Source organism: Trachinotus anak, unplaced genomic scaffold (assembly GCF_046630095.1).
Source record: "Trachinotus anak isolate AG129_WGS33_773 ecotype Australia unplaced genomic scaffold, CSIRO_AGI_Tana_v1 ptg000005l, whole genome shotgun sequence".
In the NCBI taxonomy this organism is placed as follows: Eukaryota; Metazoa; Chordata; class Actinopteri; order Carangiformes; family Carangidae; genus Trachinotus; species Trachinotus anak.
In genome coordinates, this window is record NW_027273856.1 from 2,105,032 (window position 1) to 2,125,830 (window position 20,799).

The window sequence follows — 20,799 nt, forward strand, 5'->3', positions numbered from 1 at the left end:
ATCAATCCATCATTACTGACACTGACGCAGTGGTTGCATGTACATTCACAGGTCTGTTAAATTGTATTGTTTGCTTGATCAAAATTATTTCATTGCACATTCTAGATCCATTGCATGCTAAAGGGGAAAAAGTATTCATAAATAGAGGGAAAAATAGACTTACATAAGCCTTAATTAGAAAACCACATTCCACACCATTTTTAACATCACAGCTTGTTGAGAAAATTGAGAATGAATGGCTTCAATCCATTTATTTCATGCTTTCTCCCTCTCTTAATTTAGAAAATAAAATTAACCAAACCACAATAACTTCAAAAACCTTTGCCACTGGTAACAGATTAAGTTACAAAAGCTTCACTGTGGGACAACAGGGTGTCACGCATGGCTGTACGCTTCTGTCCCTACATGTGTGTGTGAGTGGGTTCATCCGTGAGTGTGCATGTTTTGTGATCAAGTTGTGTCAATGGATGTGCAACAGCCTGTTTGTGAGTGCACACGGGCTCAAATGTTTGCTCGGTGTGTTTATTACCCTCTCAGATCTACAGCATGACTCATATTTCATGTCACATTTAGCACATGTTCGAGGAGGATGAGCCGGTCCCCTGGTGAGTGGTGAAGAGGATAGGGGGGCCATTGAACAAGCCGACAAGATCTCAAGCAAGACATACTTGAAGCTTAAACTGAACATGGAGGGGGACAGTGAAAGGGTGGGGGGGGGGGGGGGGTCCCCTTAACTGACAAAAATACTGGATGTCTAGTGATGTGTGGCTCAGAGGACAGGAAACAGTCTGATCCAACTGTTTGGACCGTTTGATTTTCTTTGAGTCTAACCTCTTGGTGGCGCCCCAGGGGAGTCTGGGAGCATACATCATCTGGTGAGCTGCTGGGCAAACCCTGCTTGCCTCCATCACTTTTTCCACTTTGTGAAATCGCCTGAATCCCTGCTGTCTTTGGATTGCTGCAGGGATAGCTTACTTGTTTTTGCTGGGACTAGATGCTTTGAAAATTGAAAAGGGGGCACTCCAAAATGTTAGCTCTAATAAATGTTTTGCAACCACTGTAAATAAATGTTCTGAGAGGATTGCTGTCAATGTAGCAGTAGGTGTAGATGGATATATCTTGCTTTAAACCCTGGGAATTAAACAAAAGACAATGAAAGAACTGTTATTCCTATTCAAATGCTTCTAGAAGATGGATTGTCGTTAGGGACTGTAAAAAAATTATTTGGGCTATAAGAAAAGAGGAAGGGTATTGTAGTTTTTCTTTCTGTTGAAGCCAGGGTAGTCTGGCTCTGGTCTTTTTTAATCCCCTATTTTATTACAGCCTTCACTTTCAAGATTCAGTCAATAATAAAAGATGAAATATCATAAGATTACATTCATGTTTGATACGAGTCATAAAACTGTTCTTGATTTTGACAACAGGCGTGTCTCAGTACTAATACAGACATGCCAATTTCAAGAATCACAAAACACGTGGATCCTTTAAGTAATAACTGACTGAATGTTATCTCCAGCAAATTTCAGTTAACAGAAGCCAGAGCTGGTGCCTAGGCCCAGTTCACTCTTTCAGTACAGTGGCAGTATCTGTTAATTATATTTATTAATTAATTAAAAGGGATATTTGCTAAATGGGATACATCTTCTGTTTGCTGTAAATTGGGCAAGTGCAAGTTCTTGGTGTCAAGGTACGCTGTTTTTGGACTCAAGTATTGAAAATAACAATAAAAGCTCTAAGCTAATGCTGCTCTCAGTCTGTGGGTTTACTGTAAATGATGCATATACATAAAATAAAGCCATGCCAGCCATGTATTGTTTTCTAAATCAATCTTTTTAGGGATACCCATGAATAGTGGCAAGATCATATTAACCATAGTTTGCATGTCAGGCACACGGTGGTGAAATTATAGCTTCCTGCCGTGGCACGTACCCGTGCTTTTTTTTTTTTTTTGAACACCGGGCTGTTTTATTTGTAGTGCCTGTTCTTATTAGGCTGATGGAGAACAGAGCAGCAGCATCTGTGCCTCTCACCCCCTCATCCTCCATGCCTGCTAGGGCTGAGAGGCCTGGGGCATAAAGCCACAGGCGGTGGGACGAGTGTGGAGGGTATGGGGGTATGAAAGGAGCGCCTGAGGGGTTCCTAGTTTTCTTTGCTTGTCTGGAGCCCAGAATTTCCATGACACGGGTGAACACTGGCATCATCATGCATTACTGGTGATTTGAAACTGATGACAGACACTGGAAAATCATTCCTGCAATCAAAACAAGTGAAATAAGAATAGTTTCATGGAGACAGGCACTCTTTAAAAGCAGAGCGTATGTATATATACACATTGTGCCAATAATGCAACAGGAAATACTGACTATATATCAAATGTTTCAAAAGGAAGCCATAAATAAGACAAGCTGTTAAAAGAAATTCTACATTTTTAAGTGCGATTAGATCATTACAATTTAAGTACACTGAAAAAAAATCCACAAACATCTTCGTGGCCCAATTGTGGAAAAAAAAAATCACCATATTAACCAGTACACCAGCTGTTCCAGAAGGATGTCACATCATAGAAGGTGCCCCTCGTCTATTAAACTTTCTTTTGAGCACTGGTGGGTCAGGGATGAGTATGTGGGCGCATGAAGGGAGGTGAATTTAAGCCATCACAAAGGAGACTTCAGTAGACTTCAGAAGGAGGATGAGTGAAACTTTCAATCCAGTGTCAGAGGGCACCCAGCAGATGAGACAGAGTTTGTGAGAAGTCTTTTGTGGAGGATTTGCCACCCAGCTCTGACAGGGAGGCAAAGGAATCAAGCCACCGAGGCCACGGAGAAAGCTCATCAAAGGGGACCAACAGCAGTGATCTTCCTCCTCTTCTGGAGTTTGCAGGGCGACAGAGGAAGGGGTTATGGTGTAGCAGCACCAGAAAAGAGCCCCAGACACCCAGATAGTCACCACCCCCACTAATGTGACGTTTTTTCTCAATTCTTTTGCTCAATATTTGAACAACGAAATTGCTTCGATGGAGGATAAAAAGAAAGCATCCACATGAACAAACAACAAACTGAACACAATGTAAATATTACTGTTTCATATCTCCCTTCAAACTTCACCAAGAAGATACATAGAGAAATGTTTAAATGCAGCACATCCAGCAGGAAAACCATTCAACTGTCATCAAAGAACTTGAGTGACTTCATTTAAGAGTTTATTGAAGGGCATAAAACCACAGTGGAAGGATTTTGTGCCACCTTTAACAATTTGAATCTCACTGTCCAACTTTATGCTCTGGAGATGTAGAAAACTGCAGGATCCTGGATCCTGAAGGGAAAAAATTAATTTTCTTACAAACACAGCCTATTTTTGCAGCAAATGCAAAACTGAAGACAATTCTTTTATTCAATTGAGGGGTGTGCCGTTATGTTGTGGTGATGGAAACCCCTTCATATAACTCCAAGTAGTAACCTTAGGAGCAGCCAAGACAGGATCTCCAAGCTTCCTACTTAATCCCACACAAAATGACGACTGAGGATCACCGCCAGGAAATGTTCAAGGACACATGAGACGGACCATTAGGCATGAGTATTTCAATTCTGCTCCATTCCTTTGGCTCCGTCCCCTGTTCTCCCAGCCTGAGGTTCTTCACTCTGTAGCATAGTACTGTTGTCACATCGCTCATATAAAAATCATGTCATCTCCTCTCTATTCAGAGTGTCCCCTCAGGTTAATGCGTAGTATAAAGAGAAAAGTGTGCCACCCTTTCAAAGCCTACAGTCATTACCAGTGCTTTCAGCTGGCATGCCTCATCATCTCCCATAAAAAACTGCTGTGTCAAAGATATAAAGAGAACATCTGTGCTATTTCCAGCATTCTGCCCTTTATAATAAACCTTGTGTGAGAATTGAAAATCAGGGCAAATGCCCCGCTTCTGATGATTCATCATGATAAATCACGTCATGTTAATTTATTGGGACTGATGTAAAATATGAGCTGAATGACTCGAGCTTTTCATGCATGAAACGATCCCCTGCAAGATGTTATTCATTGTGTAGAGTACATTATGCTCATGATTTACGTGTAGACCCCCTTTTAAGCAATTGAGCAGCAATCAAAATCATGATCGCTTATTCACCATCGCCTCCAGGCGCGGGTTCCCGGGCTCCATCTTTTTGTCTCCGGCCTCACTTGCTCACAAATACGGCCTAACCTGACTCCCCTAACCAGAAGCAGCTGGCCGCAGTGGCTACCTGGAAGTCTGCTTAGTTTTACCTAGCACTCAGTAATTACATGGCCATTAGGGCACCTCCCAACACCAAACCACACAGAGGGCTTAATTCAAAAGCTGTCGGTGATTAATTACCATTTGCCCACCGAGTTGAGGATATCTTAGGGGATTGGCACAACTGTAACTGTATCAGGCCACTGGGATTACACACTTTGTGAGGCGGAAAAGGGGGAGCGCAACCCAGCTCGGCTACAAGGAGTCGAAAAGAAGTGATTAGACCGAGAAAGTTGTGGTGCATGCCTGTGTGTAGTTTTGCCTCTGGTGAAGTGAATCAACTCTGGACTTGTCAAAGCAAGAAAAACAGATATTACTCCATCTGCTTCTGATTTTATTTTGAAAACTGAAGACACACCATCCAGCTGATATGACCCCCAGCTGCCCCCTTGCCCTTGACAACCAGTACTGGGTGTTTAGTGGGGAAAAACAAAGTCCAGCACATTACAAGCTGTATATTGCTGTTTTCTCAAGAGCACTTCAGCTGGTGTTTAGCTGCCAGACTTTCTGAAGCGTTAACTTCAAGAAATGGTGCAGAGTGGGAAAAGGGCACGTATGGGAGGATCGGGGAGGTTGAGGTGTATGGGTTAGTAAACAGGGAAAGAGCAAAGCAGCAGTGCTTGCTGAATGCACATTTTATTATAGTCCCATTAAACAACAGGCCCTGCTTGGAATGCAGATCCCAGGGGAGGAGAAGGTACACAGAAAAATGAAAAAGGAAAAACAGCCCGCCAATGCTGAAACAATTAGACGGAGTCTTGCTTCACAGAGTGGCACACCGAGGGGGTGTGACTTGAGACGGTTTCACATCGAGTTGGTTTGACAGGTTTTCTTTTCCCCTAGACCCAAGACTATTTCCACCAAATGTATGGTGTAAAAACAGCTTTTCAAACTCAATATGCAGTCCAGAAAAAACTGACTAGGGATTAACATGAAAATGGTGGTGTGGGTCCCTATTAAATTCAACAGAAAACACACACACAAACACACACATCTTCAGCTCTGCGAGGCTGCACTTCAGCAGGCACGACAGCACTTTGAGGTAACATTGCTAAAATGCTCACCGCAACATAATAAATACAAACTACTGCCAAAGCTGGTGGGTAAGTCTATGCATTTTCTATTTGGTCATAAACAAAAATACTGGGCAGATTTTAACCTGATAGTGGCCCCAGATGAAAAGTTAAGGGATCACATAAGTTATCACAATTTAATTCTGTGGGTAAATTTCATGGTAATCTATACGCTTCAATCCAAATCACAAAACTCAATCTCATGGTGACAAAAGTTATTGATGACGTTCATCACAATGTCTGTACCAAACTTTGTGCTAATCCATCGTATATTCAATAGTTGTTGAGACATTTCACTAAAAACAAAAGTAATCACCTGCTGGTTGCGCTGGATGAAAACTAAAGGGAGCACCAAAGTCAATAGGATTCATCCTCTGAGGAATCTAAATGTCGATTAAAAATCTGAGGGCGATCCAGCCAGCGTGTCAACCTGGACCAAAGCGAATGACTGTTGACATTGCTGTCCCAGTCTCAGGTTAAGAGCCTAATTATCAGCCTCACTCTGAAGAAGCCACTCAGAGGCTAATAACTGAGGCCTGAGTGACAGCAATAACAGACAGTGTGAGAATGACAAATGGCACCATCACTTTCATTAAATAAGAAGTACATGAGCATGAATAAAACACATTTTAAGTTCGCGACAGACTTCCTCTGATAAAGAAGGCACAAACTCCCTCTGATTCAGAAGCAACCTATAAAATATCCCCAAGCTATGGACCATTGCTCTGTCTATGCAACCACTCCATCTTCTTTGACAGCAATAAAGGGAAGACTGTGAAAAGCACATTATAGTCCTGCCCTCAAAGGAAAAAAAAAGCCACATCTGAGCCATGGGCTGTCTCCTAGACAGAAGAGAGGATAAATATTGAGTGAACCCATTCAGCATTCATAAAGTATAAAGATATTTGGCCGGAAAAGTCCCACTACAGAGCATTAACAAAGTATGGTACAATACACTTACACTGCATGAGCATAACAATATTAAATAAACTCCAGATTCTTCAAAGTATACTTATGATATGTGTGTTTTGTATGTAACCATAGTTCAAAAACAAAGGGATAAATAGTGGACATGAAACTATGTAATCACATTTGAAGAGCCTGACTTGTTGCCAGTTTCCAAGATCAAGCTCGGTGTTGCCCTGGTTTGGTTTAAGCGTCGTCGTGCTTCATTTGATGTGAAATTTTTTCATTGTTTTATTTTTGCCCTTAACAGAAACGTGGTGAGGATTAAAAAAAAAAAAAAAAAAAAAAAAAAGTAGCAGAAACATGATAGGGATTGAGAACAGAGAGCAGCGTGATTGTGAGAGTCTCATTATGGTTAATACTTCCAGTACTTCTGGCTCATTAATTCAGGCCTTTTCACTCAGCAGATGTGACTCATTCGTAATTAATAAACCACTTGAGAAAACCTACGAAATTGTGCCATTCGTTCATGATTATCACTTTCACTGCTCTTGACAGACGTAATAATCTGTTGGTGTATGTGTCAATGAGGGTGATTTTTTTTTCTGTTTTCCCTCCAACAGAAAGGTCAGAGGTCAGGGTAAAAGACAGAGGATTCCCTGGCTTCAGTTGGGATCCAGCATTTTGTTCGAGGACACGTCAGCCCTGCAGTGCAGATGCTTGCTCACACCTGGATTGTCCATCTAAAAAGATCCAACCATAAGGCTACTCTGCACTATGTCACAACCATGGCTTTTCCAGGGAGGTCACCTCCACCGTGTTCACACAGACTGGATCACATTCCCAGCTGGGGGTGACTGAAGCTGTGTCGACAGATCCCGCTTCATCACACTTTTAAAAGCTGTGAATTCATGTCAGAGAGCAGTCTTCAGTCCCATTCCCCGGACTTCGTATGTCTCTTTTAAAAAAAAAGGTGCTTAGGATCCTTGTTGACATTATTTGAGTTCATAAAAATATTTCACATCAATATCTGAAAAGGTATAAAAGGGTATGAGCAAATGATTGAAATATGTACATGTCTGGTGACATCCTGAAGAAATTCATACATGAACTCACTTGTGGTTCATGTGAAAACCATTTATCTCTACATTTTATGAGCTAAGAAAACCAGCCCTGTTTAAAGCTTTGTAAATGTACATTGCTCAGATAATCTACTGGGGTTTTAAATGGTTTATTTATCTCACATAGGAGATTTTTCTAAACTCATCAAAGAATATTTCATCCTTCAAATCCATCTAAGAATTAACCCAAAAAAATTGATAACTGGTTTTCATTTAACAGCAAAAATATGGTATTCCTCTGACCTACACAGTCAACACACGGCTGTCGATCACATATTTCAGTGTTTTTTTCCCCCAGTGATATCCGACAGTGATGAACAATAGTGACTACCATGGTAACGTGTAAAAGTCTGAGAAAATGTGATCGCACAGCTCAGATTCTGCAGAACTCCCTCCAACATCCTCGAGTGCAGTCTCCCACACTGATGCACTGACTAACCCAACCTTGACTCCATCCCAAAATGATCAGAATGCTGACCCACACTGGAGGAATAAATGTTTCCATCTACTGGTGGGAAATGTGAATTTCATGTGGCTTTTTTCCCCCTCAAGTGGACAGGCAACATCACAAGTCAACCCTCTCAGCACCTCTATGTATAGACCACTGTTAAATACCTTTCTTTCTGTTAAGCTTAATGGCCATTCAGCTGTCTGCATCCTTCACAGCAGACCTCCCTAAACTATCAACACTATCCAGGCAAACTGTCGTGTGTCATCAGTTTATTTCAGTGAAATAAACAAAGGGCCTGATCAGAAAGCTCTCATTCCTTCTCCCATCGACTCATCTTTGAGTCAAACCACTTCAAATCCTGGTGCCTCACACACACCCACACACAACCACATGTCCAGAATGCATTGAGAAAAAGTAGTTTCCTTTACCTGGAGGGCAGTCGCATTCAGGTGATGCTTGTCTGGCAGTCCTTATCTTGACAAAATTTTCATAGGAGCGCTGAAATGTTTTAAAAGAATGACATTTTCATTCATATGCACATGATGCTTTAAGAAACAGGAAAGTATGTGGAGGGAATTTTGCATTGCTGTTCACTGACATAGTGTCAGTTCATGGGCAGTGAAGCGGCGCAAAACAATTAACTCATGGAGAGCAAGTGCAAGAGCCAGTCTTACCTGCGAGAGCAGCTCATCCACTCTTTCTTGAATCAATGAATTAAAATCATCCAGGGAGTAGCCGGGGGCACGGACAAAGGGGTGCTCCGCATTCCCACTCTCCAAATCCACAACCCGGTTCTTAATGTCAGCTGTGTTAATGCTCAGAAGAATGCAAAAGGCGATGGACGCCACTGAACATAAAGACGAGATTATGTTCAGCACTGTTGTGCGGCAGTATTGTCGCTTCTGAGGCGCCACTTTCTCCATTTTTTCCACGCACTTTGATGCTCCTCTTGCCTCCGCGGTCTCCATTTAACTACAACTACACGCACTGTTGGGAGCAAACTGCATCTGGCGCGGAGTCACGAATTTATGGCACGCTGCTCTCCCTCTGTGTGTGTGTGTGTGTGTGTGTGGCTGCCTGCCTGGCTGCCTGGCTGCCTGCGACGCGGCGTTCAAGCACAGTCACTTTGTGGTGACAGCGACAGATAGACGAGTGGAGCGCCACTCTGCCCAAAGCAAGTCAACCTGTCTGACGGCGCGTAGGGGCTCCTGCAAACTTGTTGCACCGGACCTTGCACAGTAGTCTAGTTCAGAGGGAACAACGCTATTATGCACAATAAAGTAGAAAGAGAGGCCGGGGAGATAGAAGGCAGTGCGCATGTAGTGGAGGCAGCATTACCACTCGGAGCTTTTCCACGGTGCAGGCACGCTCCCCCTCATTACAGCAACAAACACGCCTCCAATCTGTCCTGACTGATTAACATAATTTATTGACCCGCTCCGTTTGCGCTCTTGCACTCCAGTACAATTGCCATCGGTTGACGTGAGGCGCAATTATTGTACTCTAGCTATGAAACAAGAGAACGCTGCGTAAAGAGGCAATTCGCCTTTTAGCTGAATTCTGTAGATGTATTGTTCAGTGTAAGGGCACCATAAAACATGAAACAAGTTTAAGATGATTAATCGTTCATGTTTTAAATTTGTTAAAAAAATGAAACACTTAACATTTACTGCAACCGCTTTATAGCGACGTTAACATATTTTGTCCATGGCGCTGCGTAAATGCGCACGAAAATCGTACATGTTCGGAGTTAGGTGGACAAAGGCACTCACTATAAACTGTGCAGCTATGAGAAAGGAGCGCGTCTTACTGACTGACTGCTTTCAACAGACCTCATGTGAAGAGACGAGAACCACAAAGCCCAGCAGCACTCAGGCAGAGATGCGCAATGTGGAGTCGAGCGAACCCCTCAGTCCGCCTCCCTCCTGGATGCTTTGAGTTCTGATAAGATGCTAGTTCCCACCTATTTCGAGGATTCACTGTGATAACATAAGCACACAATGCGCACAAACCACGAATGACAACTGGGAGATGTGGGTGACTATTCCGTGTTACAGAAGGCAATTCCTTTAAAAATTCCTGAGGGATCCCGATCTAAAATACTGTAAATGCACAGGTGAAAAATGATTCCAAATATTTTTTTGAACGATAGAGCAGTTTGTTTGAATGGCACAGTGATAATCTCGTGTATTTACTAGGCTATGGCACCACCATCTGTCTTACATCAGCATCAGTTCAAGTGCTGTCTCTGAGGCATTACCTCTGAAGGCTGCAAAAGTTGGTGTTCAGAGTGTTGCTCCCACTTTTGAGGTGCTTTTTGAACTATATTCAATCAGCAGCGATAACATCACATCTGTCTTCCTCCGTGGTTCACTCGTTTCGAGATACCAAAATCTATTCTGAGTGATTTGAATGACACTGAATGAAGAAGTCGGTTTTTCATATGCAGTCAGAAATTCTTAATGGGAAAGGACTTCAAATATCCATAAACCTCAGAAGACCTCTGACTTCTTATTCTGAGATTCCTCTTCCCAGCCTTTTTGCATTTTAATGCTCCTCTGTGAAAATATGTCCCAGCTTCAAATCACTCAGAATGAATAGGTGGGGTCCAAAAGGACAACTGTAACGGAGTCTGAGGAATCAGAGTGGATGTGATTTGAGTATTTTTCCCAAAATAATCAAGTATATCCCACAATAATCTAATTTATAGATTAGATCTTGGTATCTTGATTATAAAATCAGACATTAGAATCTCTCTGGCAGGAAATGTGAAGCAAAGTTAAGCTACTGCTCCTGGAAATGTATTTCTCAGGTGAAGAGACGTTGTCATATGTCTCATTCAGTGGAGGAAAATAGCCACACATCAATTCTGGAAAGACCGCTTGCATCGTTGACTTGCACTGTCAATATCTAATTAACATAAGCAAACCTAAAGCATGGTGCATTCAGCTGACAGTGACAAGGCATTCAATTGTTTCGTTGCTAAAACCAAATGAGGCAAAATCCAAGATATTTTAAAGGCCAGGTTGATTATTTTACCTGATTAGGCCTCTTCAGGTAAAAGACTGTTTGGCTGACATTTCTCTTCCTCTCCTGTTAACTCCTTTGCAGCTGCTTGGGTGGACTAAATGATCCTTGAGGGATTCTTATTGGTATGACCTTAATTAATCCCCAGATGAGTCTGACAAGAGTGAAACGAGCCAGAATTTCCCCCCATAAATGAAAATCAGTGAACGCTTCTGGTCTAAATAAGCCTTGTCTCAGAGACCTTTCTACACTGCAAACAATTAAATTCCATAAAATATCCTGATATAATAATATGACTGAGAATTAGATTAAGCAAAGAGTAATGAATATCAATAGGCCTGCAAAATATTGGACACAGGCTGTGCCAGCTCCTTCACCTCTCAGTGTTTCATTCCTGCTCTGGTTGTATGCTGCTGTATAAGCTTTGTGCAAATAAAAGCCAGCCTCGGGAACTTGCAATTTACAAAACAAATTTAATAGTTAATTCTAATCCAGCACCAGAATGCAAACAGCCCACACCGAAGCAAGATTGTCATAAGCTAATGTTGGACCTCATGGTCTTTTCTTAAAGCTTTGGACGCCATCTAGTGGACAAGCACGATCCTCGATCCTATGGACTCAACAGTCCATCATTTATCAACCTGTGAGGGGCGATGTCCACATGACTGCGAAACCAAGGAGAAGGTCACAAGGTCACAAGGTCACACCTCCCTGAACTCCCTGTTTGTGTGTGTGTGTGTGTGTGTGTGTGTTTGTGCACGTGTGCAGGCTTATAACCCCCCCCCCCCCTCTCTCTCTCTCTCTCTCCCTCCCTTTCTGGACATGACTACAAAGTGACAGATGGAGTCCTGCGACCAATTCACGTTGCCAAGTCAAACTGCACCTTGAATATTCAGCATATTAAAAAAAAAAAAAAAACCTATAATAAAATGAAATAAAAAACAATCAGGCATTGGCTGTCAAAGCAGTCAAATGCCACTTCATGTTACAATTGAAAAAGTGGCCGCTCCACTTCCTGTAACATCACTGCACGGATTTTGGAATCCTCTTTACGCGCCAAAAAAGCGCATCATCACTCGCAGCGCCCTCGCCTTGACAACGGCCTGCATCTGAGAATAATCCACTCGTGTTTATTTTTAGAAGCTCTCTGGCCGCTGCGTGCTACTCTCCTTCAACACACCCCCCCCCCGCCCCACGTCCCTCCGGTCAATAATTCATGAGCTGTAGGCCTGCAGCGAGGAGTGAGGGAGCCGGCTGAGCCAAAGGACGCAAAAACAAAACGCGCAGGGTGCATCGCCGGGCGAGGGGTGCACCCAAAGCCATGAAGCAGCAGACCACACAACGTAAGGGCGTTCAACAAGCCACATCAATGAGGTGAGCTGAACTTTTTATTTATTTTTTTTTTTTTTACTAATGTTTTCCTGATCTGTTTTTTTTTTTGGGTGGGCTTTCCTATACGAAAACAAAATACCAGAGACAAGCTTGTGTTTTGTGTTGTGTTTTTTTTTAATTTGTCATTATTTTTAATGGAATTATGTGAACTGTTGTTACAGGACGTGTTTGTTGTGTATGTCTGTGAAAGTGTGTGATCAGGGCTACCTCCTGCTGGGGTTTTGAGCTTGTTCTATAGGTTGCCAACTCTGTCAACACATGGGCTATTTTTATATATCCATCTATTTGATTGTCTTTGTGGAAAGGTATTAATTAGAATCACAATGAGCTTTGTTACAACTTCTCAACATGCAGTCAGGAGAGATCAAGAAAACAATATAAAATAGCAATAACAATAATAAACACACTGCATGTGAATAGAAATGTGCAAAAAACAATGTGGCTGGTAGATTGACAGTCATTTAACAGTAAATTAACCTTATTGTGCAAAGGTGAAGTGAATGAAAAGTGAAATGTGGGTCAACACTAAATTAACAGCAGAGAACTGATGCAGATGTGCAGCAGTAAGTGATTTAGAGTCATTTAAACTTCAGCAGTCGTGACTGTAGATTGTTGAAGTTGCAGAAATTGGTTAACTACAGCAGGAAGGTGAGGAATTGTGCATCTGGAAGGCCACAGAAAGGATGGAAGTTTGTATGTCTTCTGTAAAGCACTTTGAATTGCCTTGTTGAAATTTTTCAATTTTATATACTTTAAAAACTCGCCTTGATGTCCAGGAAGCACCTCGGCTCTCAGAAAGCCCAGACACGGGCCGTGACGACCACAGAGTACCAGGACAGGTTCCTCTCTCCCCGCTGCTACACAACTATCGTCACAACCTCGACACAGAAAAACCCTTACCACCCACTAAAGGGCACCAGTGCCGACATGACCACTTTTAAGTAAGTAACTTCGTCTGTCTCTGAATGTTTATGAAGGAATGGAGTACTATGACGTGTTTTGAATCCCTGTAGAACTAATGAAGAATAAACCGCATAGTGTAAGTTAAAATGGGTGCATTATATGAACAAATGTCACATCTCGTGTGTCTCAGGTCCTACTATCTCACCCACAAATGGATGAAAAACCCACCAAAGGCTCCACAGCCATCTGTGCCTCCCAAAGGCCAAGAGAGATGCAGCAGCGCGCCACACAATCATACTCGCTCTGTAGAAAAAGAGCTGGCGTCCAAGGTGGAGGACTACACCTCAGTGTACAAAAGTAAGAGGCTTAAAGATCATTGTAGACATAGATTTCAGAAATATAAAACAACAAATGTACACATCCTGATTCAAATCCACTCTCACTGTCTTTTATTTTTAGACGATTTCCAAGCATGGAAAGCAACCCAGCGTCAGCCATACAGGCTGCATGACAACTTGAAAGTCAACCAAGGATTAGTTATCACAGAAAGTGCCTCCAAAGGACGTCGCGCCCAGGAAAATTCTGTTCAAGTGGATGCAAACTCCAAACCAGTCCCACAAGAGCAAGACCCAAAACCAATTGAAAGCACCACCAGCTACAGATCTGACTACATTGTCCATCCGCTGCAGCCCCTGACACGCAGGCAGAAGCCTGCGAACCAAAACAACAAAGATATGCTGACTGAGCACACAGCATCCTTAGGGCCAAAGTTGGCTTGGCACATAAACCAAGAACTTTATAACGAAGCCAGCGACTTCTTCCAACAATTCAAGACCTGGTCCCTTGAAACCAAGTTCCATGGACAAGGTAAAGCCAAAGTGTCCGGTCCACCAGCAGATCACAACGCATTTCTCTCCACAACACGTGCAGACTACACACCGCACGAGTGCCAGCGCACCAAGCCAATTCTGCCATCTGTGCAAAACAGCGAGAAAAGCAAGGAGCCCTTTCCTACATCGACCACCATGAAGGATGATTACAAAGCTTGGAACACACCGCGGCGCCTACCCATTGTCCGCAAAGACGAGATGGAATGGCCCAAGAAAACCCCCAATTCAGTATGCACACCTAAGCCTGCTGAGAGCTACAACACAAGCCCCAAACCTTCCAGCCTCCCCCCCAAACAGAATGAGACTGCTGTCTGTAATTCCAGCTGTAATGCCACAGAGAAACATCAATGTCCTGCTGAGAATGGAGCAATTTCCACCTTTGGATGCATTTCCAAGGGGCCTGAAGAATCCAGGATGTTCTGGTCCACCTCTTTTGACAGAGGTTTGCCTTGGCCTGACGGTGACACTCATGATGAAGACCCATCTCAGCCACAACAAATAATCAGCTACATGGTTTCCACCCAAAGCTAAGGCTTCCTGGAGACCAAGCCACTGATGGGATGTGGTGCTGCCACACGTTACCTCAGGTAGTTTCTACCTTTACACCAATAAAAGCCATAAATGGAACTGAGATTATGTAATGGCAGCTATTTTTATACTGCTACTCATCTCATTTTGAGTGTTATGTAATCTACAAAGCTGAAGGCAATTCAAATTCATTTTGGGAGACAGGTTTTCTTCAGTTAAACAGCTGAGTAACAGTTTAAATACATGTAATTAATGGTGTGTAAATGAAATTTTGCAACTGAAACAGCTGCTGGTCAGTAACTTATTTGTTTTTACTCAAAATATTTTGAGCCCAACATTTCAACTGTGGTGAAAACACCATCTAGATCAAAATTATAATATAATAATATTTAAGCTTGAATGCATTAAGGTACATTAATGCCACTGCTGCGCATTTATTCTGTTTTGACAAGCATTTTTCCTTCCACATGAACTTAATTAGAGGCACGACTGCTGTAGATTCATTACAAGAAACACTGTTCTCATCAAATAATGACATTTTATTCAAAAACAAAATGACAAATATAATTCATAAGGAATTATTCTTAACTGGGAGAACTTTCAAATCAGTTATATTTACATCATATACAGAAATTTATCTTTTAAAAAAGGTTATCAATTTAAAAAAAATGTCAATATGCATAGCAGCGTTCCACATTATCTTGGGGGCTCCAGTGCAAACAAACAAAAAAAAAAACAAGGGGACGTTTTAACTAATTTACGTAATTTACTTCTTTCAGTTCTCTTCCAGCTAAAAACACATTAACACCAACTGTCCCCTTCAAATCACATCACGTGAAGTCTACAGAGTTAAACATGTACGGTTATTAAAAAAAAAAAAAAAGTTTCAGCAGGTTTCAGTCTTCTTGGAAACGGATGTGCTTATTAGCCTCCTTGGCTCGGGCAATGATGATTTTTTCTGCTTTGGAGATGAGCTGAAGTGTGACCAGAAAATAAGAAACTACATGTGATTGCACATAAACAAAAGAGGAGCACAGCTTTAACTGTGGTGATGACTGTAGTGACTCTGTGTGTTCATATACCAAAATTATCCCGGGACCAAATCAAAAAATGAACAGTATTCAGAATAAGCTGCTTACAAAATATGTATCACAAATGTGTCTGTTTTTCTTTTTGCACACTCTGAGTATTACCATATGGAACAATGTCTATAAGGTCTTCATTATATGTCTGTCAATAAAACGCCCCAAATACCACATTATTTGGATTTCTCATAATATAAGGGATTATACGACTTTCTGTAAACAGCCTCTTGTTTACACACTAAAATGGAAGAAGTGCTCACCAATATATTGTTGTACACAATAACGCATATGCAGATGTGTTTTTCTACTTAAAAATTTTAAGGGTGATCTCACCTTCTCTGTGCCTCGCTTCTTTTCTCTTGGACGATTCAACTTGACCTGACGGTCCACTAGGATCTTCTGCCAGTACCTTTGTTCGTGGTCACCTTTTAAAGGAATTAAACAGAGACTCTAGTGTTAAAAAGGTTTTTTTCTGACTGAAAGTTCATAAAAAAAAATTTTGAGCCAAGCTCAACTATTGTGAAAAACACAGAACTTGAGACAAGCAGATAGTCTGTCCCAATAAGTTATTCTCTCCATCATCAATTATGGAAACCAGTGTGCCAGCTCAGTCATCCAGATCCTCTGCTCATTTAGACCAGAGCTGTGTCAGCACAAGAGTGCAGCACATACAAAATACAATGACACATTGAAATGCAGAAATAAAATTAATACCTGAGAGAATTTCAAGTTTCCAGCTGTGCTCTTTCTGTAGCTCTGCTCTGATGTCATTAACAGCTTTAGCCTCCTCTGGGGTGTGAAAACGGATGTGACCCTCAGCATCTCCCTCCAAGATGTCAATGTACGCCACAGGTGATATTTTGCATAAGGCATCCTACACACACACAGTGAGAAAAAAAGAGCTGGGCTCACATCCAATGTGGGGATCATCCTATTTTTAATAACTTTCTTTGATGACCAGATACAGAAGATAATGGTAACTGCTAGTAAAGCTGATGAGAGCATTGAGTTGTACTGTACTTTGATGAACTTCCTCCCCGGTAGGGGCTTGTTGTCTGTAATCTTCATGATGACACCACTGGTAAACTGAGGACCCTGGTTGGTTTCTTTTTCGCTTTTGTTACTCTTCTCTAAATAAAGGATGAAATAAAAAACAAACACACAAACCAACATTACTGCATTAAACCAACACTTGCATATCATTTAACAAGCTGAATCAACATAGGCTTCTTGTTACAAATAAATCTGCTTTGATTTTTTGGGAGTAATACTGTGATGTCACTAGTGTTTGACTGTCCTATTGCCATCTTCACTCGTTACTGTATGAAACTGCAACATTTTACTACTGAGATGTACCAACTGTGTAAAACTTTTCTACAAGGAACTGATTTTTTGTTTTTCAGGACAAAGGACAAAGACTTTCATTGTATGTGGAAACCTGAAACACATTGTGTAATGCATGGGAATAACAACATGGAACTGCCATTAGGAGACAAATCACCCCTGCTTATTGCAGCTATTTTTAAATGATGTATTTTCTCTGTGTTAAACAAGCAATGATGGAAAGTTTAGGCATCATTGGTGTTTTTCCCCAATTCAAACAACCCGCACTTGGTCCATGTGAACTATAATTACTGTGATTAGTCAAGACGAAACTCACTGTTTCCATCTTCAGGATCATTCTCTGTCTCCATTAGACTCTTGTGCTCCTTGTGATCAATCTTACTGATGCACTTCTTCAGGGATGCCATGCTGCGCTTCTGCAAGGTCAAATACTCCTCCTTCAGTTCAAGCCACTCTTTTCTTTACAGAGGAAGAAAGATGCCCAGTTAGTTATTATACTTCTGAAGGGGTTTTCACTTATTTGTCAAATCATGATGATGTATGAAGAAAAAGGGATGTGGGATACTTTGATAGAACCCGCAGTGGGATGACCTCCTCCCCGATTTTTAGTTTCTCCTTGTGCTTCTTTTTTCTCTTCCTCTTTGCTTTTGCTGTTAAATCATCTCTATTTTCTTTCCCTTCCTCAACACCTCTGTCTGTGTCACTTTGAGTAGGAGGATCTGATGGGAGAATAACAGAGTTAACACAACACCAGGCTTGTAGTTTTATTGCTGCAAGAACATGTCATCATACTTCATGTATTTTTAGATTGTGAAAGATAGAAACAAACAATAGTGGAAAGTGACATATTTACCAGTCTTTGCTACATTTTTCATCTTTTCTCCAGAATCACTCTCACTGGTTTTTCTTATTTTAGCTGGTACATCACTGTCTGATCCCTCTACTGTGTGTGACCGTCGTCTTTTTTTCTCCGACAATTTCCCCGTTGTCTTCTGAGTGCAGGTAACATCTGGGTCAAAATCCCCTGCTGCTGAGTGCTTCCTCTTTTGCTCTGATGGTTCTGCTTCCATCACCTGCTCTTTGGCTTCTTCTGCAGGTGTTGGTAGTGCGGTACCTTCTTTCTTTTTCTTCTTCTTCTTCTTTTTCTTTTCTTCTTCTTCACCTATAGTACATGAATGTGAACAAATGGGGATGAATACAACAAATCCCACCAATAACCCTTTTCTTAATATTTTGCCAGCAACAGATTTCTCATGATAACTTTCTACCTGGCAGGGAGAAGCAGTGATATTAAAAAAAGGCAACACTTCATTGGTTGTTATTAATTGTACCTGATGGTGGATTGTCAGCTGGCAGAGGAATAGTCTTCCTACTTTTCGTCTTGGGGAAAATCCCTGGTTTCCTGGGAGCATCTTCAGGTGGGTTGTTCAGCATCTGTTTTAAAGAGATCAAAATTTCCCCTGAGTTTCTTCCTGCTAAAAATAAACCGTGAACTGACATGAGTTATCACGTTTCAGGCAGTCGTGAAATAGTCCTAATAAGTTTTCACCTCAATGGCTTTCTGTGCTTGTTCCTCTTTCTCAAACTCAACAAATGCGAAACCCTTGGAATCACCAGAAGACTTGTATCTGGGGATGCTAACATAAACCACGTTCCCACATTTTGTGAACACTCTTTCTATCCAGCTGTGGGTCACATCCTTGGGCAGAAGTTCCTTGTAAAAAAAGAGCAAAGAAAAGAAAGAATCATATTATTTTGTGCTCCAAAACTATTCTTCTGTCAGGAATGTAACATTTGTTACCACCACACCACCACAGAAAAGAGCTCAATGTCAACATTTATAGATGCAAAGTAAATTCAAACGCAGTGCCTACAGGTACAATGTGGAACAAATGTTTTGTTTTACTGAACAGGTGCAAATTTGGCCACTGTGTTTTCAATTCTAAATATTCCTGTGAAAAACACTTATAAATAAAGAAATGAATAAAGACAACAACAGAAAAGGTTTTTTACCACATAGACTGTGCGGCTGTCTGTATCATTTGGTATGTCTCCAATTGGAAGCTGACGCCGTACTTTATTGCCTTCCAAGTTAACCTGAAACACAAAAAATGTATTGAGAATCTAAATAATTTGAACCTAACATTGTGAAAGCAGGATAGTTATGAGGTGTTTTTTTTTTTTTCCCCAAGGAATCGTTCTTAAGAATTCACTATACAGTACCTCAACTACAGATGAATTTTTCAGTGCCCTTGCAATCAGCTTGGTGTCAGTGGTCAGCTTTTTCATTCGATTGAAGCTCGCCAACACAGATATATCAACATCTAAGACACATTAAATATGTTACGTTAGATGCTTTGTCTTAATACACTGCTCACATATCACATCATACACTGAGATTGTCATCAGTCACTGAGATCATTCCTCCTGTGCATACTGCCTGGCTTGCAGGCAGGTCTATTGCCACAAACCATGTCCCACAAACAAACGTATGTCAGGCTGCCAGAATGTAGCTCTCCGCAGCAGCTTAGCAAGGAAATGCAAAGAGGGTACTCTGCACTCAAACTACTGTCATTACAGAGAAGTATCTTAGAAAGATACTCATTTGGTTTGGCTAACTTAGACTGCTAAAGCCTCATATTAGCTTCATCAGTGTAAGTGTGCATTCCTGCACTGAACTGTGGATATTATCCCCATTTTGCAGTCTAACTGCATCAAGAAAATATCAATTCACTGTCAGCATGAAAAAAGGATTTCAGCAATCAATGACTTTTTAATGTGCATATGGCATGTGAGTGCTGTAGTAAAATAAAAGTAAATCCAAACATATCTTTTAAGACTCAACAACAGATATGGACAAAGCTTTTGATAGCCCCTTACATCCATCGTCTGACTCTTCTATGATTTTTCTCAGAAAGCGATCCTTGTGAAGGTTGACATCTCCGAACCAGAACTCCACCTGCTTCTTCACATCACCCAGCAACTGTTTGACTCGGGACCGCTTCTTCTTTTCTGTGTCCTTGTTCTTACTGCTGGACTTTGTGGCACCAGCATCATCAGTTCCCGTCTCTGTGTCAATCATCCTGTGGGTGGGATTGAAGCACAGGCCAGAAACAAACAATTATATAAAAGCACTGGAAGTACAATAACCATTTATCTGGTGTGGTTATCTGACAGAGACAAGTGGTGGTACCTATACTAATTTTAATTTACACATTGATCAATTTGAAATTCACAGGTGTTACTAGCATTATGAAGTATCCTTCACCTTTCTAAAGAATACACAAGTCAATGGTGTACACGCCCCTTGTATATTATATTAACTTCTTTATAATACTAGTCAATAAAACCGCGTTAGCTTCATGTTTAGCACCTCTTAACTAAGTTAGCACCGCATGCTTAGAGAGGCAGTCGTCTGTTAGCACTACCTTTAGCAAACTGCTGTCGAAGTTGATATGTCGAATTCGCGGGTCGTGACATTTTTAAAAATACTACAGTCATGCCCACTGCATTTCAAAATCCGTCAAATCTTTGTTTAAACCCCAAATGATATCATAATTTACAGAACTCACCTTGTTTTTATTGAGGAAACAATCCAGTTTGATTATTAGCATGCACAAAAAATAACATTAAACAGCAGCCTGCCGGCTATGTTCAGTCAGACGTCGCAGAGTAAATTCGTCATACGAGAGGTCACAGCTCAGAACTTCCGCAGACTTAAACGAAAAAATAAAAGTGCAAAAGCCAAATAAATGTAAGCGCCTCAAGTTGCGGCATTTTATTGAGTTCCCAAGTGTTCCCAATTTACA

At 41.4% G+C, this 20,799-nt stretch overlaps 3 protein-coding genes across 3 annotated transcripts in view; 1 reads left to right on the forward strand and 2 right to left on the reverse strand.

Moving 5' to 3' along the window:
* Positions 1-9,782, reverse strand: part of LOC139621303 (collagen alpha-1(XXV) chain) — a 142,694-nt gene extending 132,912 nt beyond the window's left edge. The window contains exons 1-2 of the mRNA XM_071477651.1: positions 8,496-9,782; positions 8,250-8,319 (exon numbers count right to left, since the gene is read on the reverse strand). Of these exons, the coding sequence (XP_071333752.1) occupies positions 8,250-8,319; positions 8,496-8,789 (364 nt within the window). The 5' untranslated portion in view covers positions 8,790-9,782. The remainder of the gene's footprint in view (positions 1-8,249; positions 8,320-8,495) is intronic.
* A 2,155-nt stretch (positions 9,783-11,937) lies between these two features.
* LOC139621308 (stabilizer of axonemal microtubules 2-like) lies at positions 11,938-14,664 on the forward strand. Its single transcript, XM_071477661.1, has 4 exons — positions 11,938-12,222; positions 13,017-13,181; positions 13,334-13,500; positions 13,603-14,664. The coding sequence occupies exons 1-4, from the start codon at positions 12,170-12,172 to the stop codon at positions 14,562-14,564; spliced, it is 1,347 nt and encodes a 448-aa protein (XP_071333762.1). The 5' UTR covers positions 11,938-12,169; the 3' UTR covers positions 14,565-14,664.
* A 415-nt stretch (positions 14,665-15,079) lies between these two features.
* larp7 (La ribonucleoprotein 7, transcriptional regulator) lies at positions 15,080-20,709 on the reverse strand. Its single transcript, XM_071477660.1, has 13 exons — positions 20,563-20,709; positions 19,871-20,073; positions 19,214-19,314; positions 19,004-19,087; positions 18,540-18,704; positions 18,322-18,424; positions 17,844-18,152; positions 17,556-17,709; positions 17,307-17,449; positions 16,667-16,776; positions 16,361-16,520; positions 15,980-16,071; positions 15,080-15,535 (listed from the first exon to the last, which is right to left on the reverse strand). Exons 2-13 carry the CDS (start codon positions 20,070-20,072, stop codon positions 15,458-15,460), a joined length of 1,701 nt encoding a protein of 566 aa, XP_071333761.1. The 5' UTR covers position 20,073; positions 20,563-20,709; the 3' UTR covers positions 15,080-15,457.
* Positions 20,710-20,799: the final 90 nt, after the last annotated feature.